This window comes from Paralichthys olivaceus, chromosome 2 (genome assembly GCF_024713975.1).
Source record: "Paralichthys olivaceus isolate ysfri-2021 chromosome 2, ASM2471397v2, whole genome shotgun sequence".
Classification (NCBI taxonomy): domain Eukaryota; kingdom Metazoa; phylum Chordata; class Actinopteri; order Pleuronectiformes; family Paralichthyidae; genus Paralichthys; species Paralichthys olivaceus.
Window position 1 is genome coordinate 21067352 of NC_091094.1, and position 10746 is coordinate 21078097.

The window sequence follows — 10746 nt, forward strand, 5'->3', positions numbered from 1 at the left end:
TGGTAAATGTTTTAAAAAAATTTGTGATGAAGCCATTTCACTCTACTTTAAAATATAGCCATGTTGAAAATATACAGTTTATACACAGTATAGAACAAGGCATTAGCACATACGATACGGCAAAAAAATAACAATATAAAATCTGATTTTAATTTGAGATATAATAATTTTTTGGCATTATAATTACTGGTTTGATACAGCGACAGCTCTCATACAGACACACTAACAATAAGGTTGTGCTTTTTAAAAATGTCATCATTTACTCTCGCCTATAAAAATTACAGAGAACAGCCTTGAGCCCTGAGAACAAAATGGATGTTGAGATGGACAAAACATCCATCTGCCACTTTCAGTACGGCACAGGCACAAAGCAATAACGAGGTTATTTGGCTGTTGGTATTTGCTGCCTGGTCCTGCTTGCCTACAGGTGATGTGAGGGAAACTTCAATAAATTCAGCCATTCTGTCAACAAACTGTTCCTAATGTGGATATGAAGAAAGTGGAGCTATTTATTTTAGCATGAAAAATAAATGTGTCTCCGCCTATAAAGCCGGGGGCCAAAATTCAAACAAAGCTGAGTGGTCTAGCAGAGCTACATAACATCTCACACATTAAACTCACACACTAGGCTACACAATTGCATTTCATTCTTTTGCCATGATGATTTCATTTGGACTCTTTTTGCTTCTTCATGTTGTTCCAACTTTAAGTACAGTATCCCCTTTCTTTCAGAGAATAATAATGTTTAAGTTAATGAATGCTGTGTGGGTAGATAGAGGGGAAAGTCAGCAAACAAGAAAAAGGAGGCTTTGTCATCTCAGGCTCCGTCTCTGCTATTCAGTGCCAGCAGTAGACATCGCTTCCACTCCTCTCAGCACAATGAGCCTGAGACTTCAAAGCGGAGACCGAGAGGGAGAGTGCGAGGGAGACGGAGCGGAAGGAGGGGGAGACAAAAGTGTGGAAAGCGACCAAGGAAGAAAGATGGGAAGAGAAGACGGACACCAAAATACCTGTTTTTGAGGAAATGTGTGTTGTCGTTACAGCAGGATATTCCCTGCTGTACAGTCTACCTGGCCGCTCGATGCACTTCCACAGCGCATAAACCATTTTAATCTTCCCAGTCTAAATTCACAGTGGTCTCTAATAAAAAGCACATATTCATGTACGCAGCAAAACAGTAATGGCCTTCCCTGCAGCAGCTATTAAACTCATTTCATGGCGTGCTGGTGAAAGTAGGTGTCCTCGTGCTGTCAAAACTATTAAAACAATAACAATGAAAAATATGAGTCTGTGTATAAATAATCGACAAAAGGTTGAATATCTGAAGACCATGAATACGGATTGTCTTTACGGTTAAGACAAATAAGAAGGGCAGCCCTCTCACCATATCATATTTACACATGAAATCAATCACTTTCACATTGCAAAAGATGTTTAAATTTGTTTCAATTCTTCATCTCATATTTTGGACTTTGGGAGGGGTAATTTGTGGAAAATAAAAATAAACTAAATGCAAATAAGCATGTCTGTCTCTTTTATTCTTACTTTGAAATGATTAAAATTCCCTCCACATATCAGAGAAGGTTTCTCAACTCCTCTTGTTGAAATGCTAATGGTGCTTATAACCCAGTTAAATGTCAATCCTATTTTACCCCCCACCTTTGGGGAGGAGCACCCTGTCTCTATTTCCATACACAGCAGCAGGAGGGACAGGCAGCAGACTTACTCCCCCATCTGGATCAGGGGAATCGGCCCAAGACAGAAAAAGGAGGAGGAACAGGAGGAGGAACAGGAGGAGATGGAGGAGAATCACTCTTTTTTTTTGGGGGGGGGTTCCAGCTTGTTTTAAAAGGGTTCAATAAAAACGATGCCTCATACTATGAGAGAGTGACAAGTCTTGTAGTTTTCTCTTTCCATTACTGGTCACAATTCTTTTTTTATCCACCATATTCAGTTTTATTTCCCACCACATGAATTCACGTGAGACTGAACAGAATCTGCACACAGTGGAAATGTGAGTATGGCAATATATCACCTGCTGGGGTGGGTCATGGGTGGTGGGCTTTAACATCGGTCTGTTGTGATAAATATGGTGCAGATACTGCTGATGCCTTTTACAGGCCCTCAGCACTAACACACACATTCATTCAACTGAGTATTAAGTTTCGATAAATCCAAGTATTCCCATAGTGCAATATTGAAAGAATGCAGATTATTGATTAACTGTCCATCATTTGTAAAAGTTTAATTAATTGAGTTATCCAGCAAGTTTACAAAATCGACATGTAGATATAAGGAAACGTGTGAGTGCTGTAAGATGCGACAGCTTGTGCCTCAATGAACTGTGGAAGTGTATTTGCTGTAGTATTTCATCTCTGGTTGATCACTATTGGAAAGCTGTAGCTGAATTTGGCAACTCTCACGTGTGCAGATATATTATAAAATTTGTGTGAAACATATGTTTTGAAAGCATGCACTGCTGAATCAAATAAACATGTGTCAATAGAAGTAAACTGAATTACTTGCCTTGTCAGAGCTGCTTACACAGAGGCAACTTGAGACCAGTACAGTGGTGTAGGAGTGACAGCGAGGAGGAGGAGGTGGGTATTTGCAATGTGATGACTGTCAACATGCAATCAGCACTGCAGTGTTGTTACAGGGCTCATATTGTTTAGTTTGGACTTATAAGCTTTCTGAACATGGAGCTGAATCACTTTTAAAAGACCCCAAGCTGCCACCCACTAGAGCTGCGAGCCTTTCAGAAACACACTTGGATTTTAACTTGTCTATTCGATTTTTGCGCTGTCTATAGAAAGCCAAGGTTTTTACAGAGGATAGATTTGCCATGCCACTGCAACTGAAAATGAAGGCATATAATCACACAGGCTCCAGGAGTCTGGTTCCCTCAGCGAAACATGGACATATGCCAAGGTCCCTCGTCTAATGAGTGCTGTTGTCTCAGTGACAAAGCTCTAACCAGACAGACAAGGCTTTATAGATGTGATATTACAAAGTGAGTGCAGAATCAAATACGATTCAACAGGTGGTAAGTCTGCTTTGAAATAAGCAATAGTATAATTAAAAAGTAAATAAATTCTGCATTTGACTGAATCAAGTTAAGTACAAAAAAAAATCAACCTTTCTTTTCCAAGTATTTGTTCCTACCTTAGGATCAGCAGTGAGCAGCTTAAAGGCCTCATACACCTGCCTCTCTTTGACTCCTCCGCCAAGGTCGAGGAAATTGGCGGGCTTTCCTCCGTGCAGGTCAATGATGTCACATGTGGCCATGGCCAATCCAGCTCCATTCACTGTGAAAAATTCAATATGTCAGTTCAAACAATACGCAAAACATGTTTATTGCCAACAAATTGAGGACAACTGAAGAGCAGACGTATATTTAGCTAAATGGATGATGTCTTTTCAGAGTGAGACTTGTTGAGCCAGCGTTAGTGGTATTACAACCTGATGTAGATAAAAAGTAGTAAATATATTTAACCATCGAATAAACTTTCAGTCTGTCTGTATGTGGGTATGTGGAATACATATTTTGAGACAATTCATCTAATCAGTTTCACACTTGGCATGTGTATTGTTTAGGGTCCAAGGAAATGAGTGTTGACATTGGTGTGATTTGGATACGTGATACGATATTTAACTTTGAATAAACAGGCGACCAGCGCTATTAGCAATGTAAGGTACACTGTCCATCATGTCAACAGTGCGTCCATGACAAGGGGTGCATTCAAGACAATGGCAATTGACAATTGATTCTGCAGTTCAGGGTTCTGTGTACTGAGGTGAGCTTCCCCAACTTTGATTAAACAGGTGAACAGTTCTTTGTGCAGCAGTGGTGGTGCAGCTTCAGGGTTCAACAGTCGGTCTTTACTTGACACAACTCAATTACTGCAGGTCACACTTACAGTTTCAGAACAAAAACTGCAACCCGCATCACCACAGGCCAAACAAACAACCCATTCCAAACAGGCATGGTAAGAACAGGCACTGCATTATTTAAGTATGTGCCCAGACTGAAGGTCACAGATTGAAACAAAAGTCTATGAGTGTAAAATGTGATGCCAACAGCCGTGATCTAATTAAAATAACATCACCATTGCTGAAGCAGGGATGACATGTACTGTAAGAACCCCCATAAAAGGAACTAGCAGTAATTTATCAACCAAAGAGCAAATAGCAGACAAAATGTCACGCTTCAAAAGTGAATCAGCTGGAAATCTTCTAATCAGGAACATTCAATGAGTGAAGTCAAGCAACACAGAAAATTTGATTAGGACTCGACACTCGACTTCAGAGAAAAGAGTGATGATTAAAAGAGGTTCTGCTATGCTTCTTTGTGGCCCGTGTCATCATTTAGCCAACTGCCGGCACGGCTACCCTGCTGAGTTGTGTGGGAGCCAAGTGCGCACAAAAATGTCTTACCTCATTTGGTTTAGCCAAGCTGAACTTGTGTCCTGGCAAGCTCCCAGACCGAGGTCTCAATAAAAGGGAAATTTGCTTTAACAGCTGTCACTTTGGTGGCTCACAGAGCTCTCAAGGAAGCTGCAGGGTCTTAAAAGCTGTTGTTACTTTAAGAGAGGCTGGGAGCTGGGGATGCAGGATGAGATGTGTGTGTGTCAATGTGGAGGGGGTGGGGGCTGGGGCTGGGGCTGGGGGGGGCTGTAATGCTAACAGACATCTAATGTGTTTATGAGGCTACGGGGTAAGAAGTGAGAGCACCTGTTAGTGCTGCTGTACACTGTAAAAGCTTTGATTTATGACAAGAGAGGGGGCCTTTAATGAGAATGCTAACAATCTGGCTCACTGGAGACTTTCTGGGCGGATTATAGCTAATTAGAATGCATTGGTTATGGCAGCATTCCTTCTGGAGTCTTCGGAAAGCTGCTTGTAATGTGGACTGGAGGAGAGCCCAGGCAGCCTTTACTTTGACTAAGTTTTAACTGTGTCCGAGCTTTTCACTTATGTGACTTAAGAGACGCATTAAGGTCTTGTGTCAGGAGGGGGTCGCGTTTTCGGTGAATGTGTGTGTGTGTCATTGTCTGTGTACAAGAATCAGCCCGTTCTGTCATGAAGTTTTGCTTCCGTACCAAAACAAGCAATGTTTCCATCCAGTCCGATATATTTGAGGTCCCACTTGGCTGCCTCCATCTCTGTGGGGTCGCTCTCAGTCATGTCGTCCATGGCAAACACAGCCTTCTGACGGAACTCGGCGTTGTCGTCGAAGTTGATCTTTGCATCGAAGCAAACCACTGGGGCAAAAGACATGAAGGAATTGGGCATATGACAAAGACAGAGTTAGGAATAAAGACGGCAGCAGAGGAAACAAAAGTGAGACAGAGGAAAATGGCAGGCGAGGGAAAAGGGAAGAGAGAGGGTTTCTGACATAAAAAAAGCTAATTATCATTTCTAAAACCTGAAATTAATGAGTGTCCCTTCAGCCTAAGGTCTTAATTACTTCAGAGGTGGGCTCACCAAGGCATGTGTTTTTGACATTGCCTCCATGGAATATACCATTATAGTAAATTGACATTTCCTTAAGACTTCAAAGAGAGTGCATTTCAAAGTGAACACACTCACAGAGCTACCTGAACAAATATCAGGCAAGAAATGTAATAAATTAGTCGAGGAGATTTCTGTGTACACAGCAGCAGTTAAACAGTGACTGTAACTTAGAAGAATAGTTCAATGTCTTGCAGAAATTTGCTTCTTTGCTTTCTTGCCAAGACTTCAATGAGAAGATTGCCACCACGCTTAGCTTAGCATGACTGGAAACGGGAGAAAACAGCTCGCCTGGCTCTGTGCAGAGGTTGGAAATTCTGCCTAGCAGCTCTTCTTAAGCTCTTTAATTAACTCTTCTTTAATTTGTCCAAGAACAAGCTGTGGTTTTCAACAGAGGTATGTGGCAGACAATATTTCTTAGTTAGGCACCATATCCCTAAAAATCTATTGTTTCCTTTATAGTAAGCTGCTACTGCTATTTCCATATTTACTGTAGAGACACAAGAAAGGTATTAATTTGATTAAACCGTCAGTAACATCTTTTTGTTAGGCGCTATGTTCAGACCTTGTATTAGCATCCATCCTGAGAGATCCCATCACAAGAGGTCAGCTTCAAGTTCTTGTGTTCAAACCTCTCATCAAAATGCATCCTGAATGTGTCTCTGTGACCACTTTAAATCAGATCTCACTTCCCTTTTCTTTATCTAAATAATCACATACGTCATTAGTGTTCGCGAAGACCAAATGATGTTTTCTAGCAGGGATGACTCATTATGTGGTGAATAGTGTTGATATTGTGGCAGTTACCACAAATAATTGAACGTATGAACCCCTCATAATGTGGCCGCTTGAGTGATTGGATCTCAGGACGCATTGAGGGCGTATTTGGGTGGGTTGACAGGCTGCCCCGTTCTGATTGGATCTGAATGTTAACATCAGGTCTGCACAGGGTAATAGACATCGTTAAACTACTTGGTTCAATAAACTAAGTTCAATGAATCTGAGTTTACAAATTTGAGGCAAAATTGAATTTGTCTACCATAACTTACATTCAAAATATGGCTGATATAGTTTGAAGAGAGAGGATAGTAAAGCCAGGCTTGGTAACCTTAAGCACAAAGTTCTCTAATGAACAGTATATTAACAGTAGAAATCCAGATACACCACATGAGAAACAGAAAGAAAATAAGGAGGCATGGGAATTGACTTGGGTTTTGTTTTACAGACAAAGAAACCTAAAACACACAGACACACAGCACATGCAGCAGGCAGACTCTTCTGGGACTGGGGAGTGGACACACTGAGTCCTGCAGGTAGCTCTCCCACTTCGCTATTCCCTTTGTTTTATTTTGGACACATCTATTATTGCAGTCCATCTACAAAATGAATTCAGCTATTAGCGAATGAGACACAAAAATACAAATTTTACACCCTTGAGAATTCTCCTTTCCGATGTCGAAATGTCTGCCGGAAAATAGCTGCGCTCCCTCGTGAAATGTGAACAAATCGCACCAAAGAACGAGAGTTGATTTTAATGTGGAGCTTGCCTACACAGCACCACCTCAGCTCAAGCCAGTTTCTCTCGATATTCATAAGGAATCACAACACAACAAAGTGCTTTTGTCAATCATTGACAAAGCGTACTTTGAACAAGAATCTGTTGTTGAGCAGAGTAAATAACATCAAAGTCATGATGCAGGTGCAGTGTGTTGTACTACATGTCAATAGCAGTCATCACAGTCAATCTATGTTCAGGTTGACACATAAGACGATCACTCTTATTTCTTAGGAAGAAAACAAGTTCATTTCAAGTTCAGCATGAGAAGCATCACACCAGCTACGGTGTGCTTCAGGACTGTGTGTGATGTCTTTGTTATTTGAATGAAGAGCATTTGAAATGTTGAACCTCCACTCCACCTCCTGATGTTGTCGAGTGACAACAGAGGGACTGATATTTATTCACCTCTATCTGTTTTTAAAATGAATTCTAGTGTTATCTACATGCAAAGACTATATCACAGTGGATTGAGGCAGGATCTGAGCTCTTAATTCAATAGAAACAGTATTAATTGCTCTACCGGTCAATACGTTCTTTCTTAACCTAATTACTTTAAGTTAATTTCAATTTAATTTCACACTGAACATGAAATAGAGGAGGCTACCATACTATAAATAATCCAGAATGGTAATTTCTTAGTGTTCCAATTTGTTCTAATCACCCTTTCATTCATTGAAAGTCATTTAACAGAACTATTCCAAGTTAGTGTACGTGAATCATGTATTTCTACTTCAGCACACTGTAGAAATACAACTAAGACACAGAGCTAAGAGAATAGTGTGAGAATATCTGAATGGCACTTTCCTAAAAAAAACACCACAAGTTAAAATTTGGTTGTTGAAGAATTTGAGCACTTATAAAACAAAAATAATAATAAGTAAAATATATTTGATTATGTCTACATAGAATAAAACCTTTAAACCTTTTACTTTAAAGACTCAATATACAATCTGTAATCATGGATTTGAGTGAGCTGTCACCGTATGTGATGCTTACAAGATGTTTTCCTACACATACATAAAATATCCCTGAGTGGATACTGATAATGGATGTGCCTGTAACTGCTGCTGTAATTTCTAGTTCTTCATTACTAGTTGATGATACACTGCATGCCTTTAATTAATCATCAACAACTAAGAAACATCAACATCACAACATGCAATGAAAATGGAAAGCTCCGCTCCCTGCAGCATTTTGGATTTGGATCCAGACAAGAAGCTGACGTTAGTGTGTTGCAATTACAAATTCTTAATTTCATTCAGACCTGAGGAGGTTGTGTCTCTGTACCTCAGTTAGTGATTAGTAGGCGGCTGCAAGTTCAAGCTAAAATGTTTAATGTCTTACCCATGTCTAATTATTTAAGGTGTTAAACTATCAGAGAGCTTTAATGCGATTTAGCAGCACTGAAAGGAGGGAAAAAACATAAATGGATGCACAGACACACACAACACAGACAAGACCGAAGGCAAGTCAGTACACACACACACACACACACACACACACAAGACAAGCACTATGATACAGGGTACCTTGTCCTTCGGGAGTCTCGCCGAGAGGATTGACTTCGACTTGAGTGGCGTCGACTTTCAGGAACAGATCATAGAGCCTCTTAATCTGATCTGCTGCCTGCGTGGTCCACAGAGGACAGTAATTACCTGATGGTTTGGGTCTGAGCAGCCGGCTCCGCCAAGGCCACTCAGCCTCCCACACAGGCTACATAAAACATGGCAAATCACCTTGAACATCATGCTGTCTGAGCTTGTTTGGCATGAATGTGCGTGTTTCTGAGCTGGAAGGGAAAATGTGATTCGCTTGTTTCAAAATGGAAAATAATGCATGTAATAAAACAAAGATTAGCACACTATGATCTAATGTAGTTGCTTCAGATTAAAACATTTTTCAGTAGTTTTTAAATTTGTTGTTGTTGCCTTTTTATACATGATCTACGTACAAAGTGTCATAGAATATCGGCATAATACAGCATCAAGCTGTAATTAAACAGTGCAACAGCTGAGTCATAGTAACCAGAGAGAATCTGACAATGCAGATACGGAACCTCACTTTCTGTGTATCTCCTTGCCAATTTAAAATCAATGCCTAATCAGTATCCTGCAAAAAAGACTCTCATACAACGGGATGCAAACAAAGCTTAAACATCTTCAACTCTCCATTTGCTTTTAAGAAGCAGATTCTGGGCTAATCTGATTTCTCATGTCATAAATGAAAAATAAGAAATTGTGATCCGATGCCAAGAGTAACATGGACTCTACAGCTAAGCACATGCATTTATTGTGAGTTTAAACCTGAGCTGTCAGTGTGTTGTTTTCAGTTCTTGGCATCATTTCGCGAGTTAACTTTGCATTGTGGATTTAAAGCCTTCAGCGCCCATTACCTGTCTCTGCAGAGGTCCTTTGAAACCCAAATTAGCTGCCATGCGGAGCGCCTGGTCGTCGCGCACGCCTTCGAATATATCAATGACTTCCTGTGAGATTTGCGGTGAAAGTGATAGAGAGGCAGAGAGAGAAACAAATGGCGAGAGGGAGTGAGAGAGAACGGGAAGGCTCAAACACTGGGCTATAATTTGACACAAAGTGAATGTTCACATTAAACTGCCGACATCATAATTAAGTAATGGCAAGCTGCCAGACATGGAGAAAATCGACAGTTGGGACTGAAACAGTGGATTTATGATCATTAGTCTCTCGTATCTTTGACTTTCAGATAGAGAACGTTTTTTCATAGAAATAAAAATGCATGAGCGATTTCATGGTGTTCAGTGGTGAAGAAAACAAAAGAATAAAAGTGTAACTGACTTGCTATGGACAAAGTCTGTATAAACCCTGAACCGTATAAAGTCGTTTTTAATGCGATGAGTGAAAGGTATACTGCGCTATCATGTAGATAGCTTTACCACAGCTGTGGGATGCCTATATAATTTGAAATCTTCAGCAGAAATAATGGATGATCTAAATGTCAGCTGGATCTTGACAATCTGCTCCTACATATGTGGACTATAGTCATAGAAAGATATATATAATGATTGTAAATGCAGGCACACTCCATCTGTAATGCTTACATAGTCCATCTGTTAACAATGTCCTGTTGCCAAGTAACAAAGTGCAACAGCCGATTAGGTTCTGTGAATGGAACCTAGTTAATAGCAATATCAAACACAAAATGCTTCTTTATGTGTGTCTGTGGATATTTTTTCATGTTAAGCCCCAGTGTCTTTTTAGCAGTGTTCAGCTGCTGTGTGCATAAAGACAGGACGATATATTGAATTAGATTTGCAGAAAATACAAACAGAGCACAGCTTATATCTGAAGACTCACTGAGTGATCAGGTCCTGTCATGATTTAAATACATTCAAGTCATATTGTGCTAAACAAGATTTAGCATGCACTGTTTTTGAGGCAGATAAATGTCTTATTCATCTCATTTGATTTGCGGCGCAACAACAAATCATTTACCTTAAAGATGAGTTCTGGGGTGCTGGCGGCCACCTCCTCGATATCCATACCCCCCTGGGGGCTTCCAACCATGACAGGACCATTACAGGAACGGTCCATTAGGATGGCAAAGTAGGTCTCTCTGCAAATGTCCAGGGCCTCAGCAACCATCACCTGGACATGGCACAGCAAGAGAACAAGGGGCTGATGGAGGAATGACACTAT

General features: G+C 40.4%; 1 protein-coding gene across 1 annotated transcript in view; it reads right to left on the reverse strand.

The window, feature by feature from the left end:
• suclg2 (succinate-CoA ligase GDP-forming subunit beta) overlaps positions 1-10746 on the reverse strand; it is an 83973-nt gene that overhangs the window by 33066 nt on the left and 40161 nt on the right. Inside the window, exons 5-9 of the mRNA XM_020087074.2 lie at positions 10543-10695; positions 9465-9554; positions 8602-8698; positions 5103-5264; positions 3166-3308 (exon numbers count right to left, since the gene is read on the reverse strand). Coding sequence (XP_019942633.1) covers positions 3166-3308; positions 5103-5264; positions 8602-8698; positions 9465-9554; positions 10543-10695 — 645 coding nt within the window. The remainder of the gene's footprint in view (positions 1-3165; positions 3309-5102; positions 5265-8601; positions 8699-9464; positions 9555-10542; positions 10696-10746) is intronic.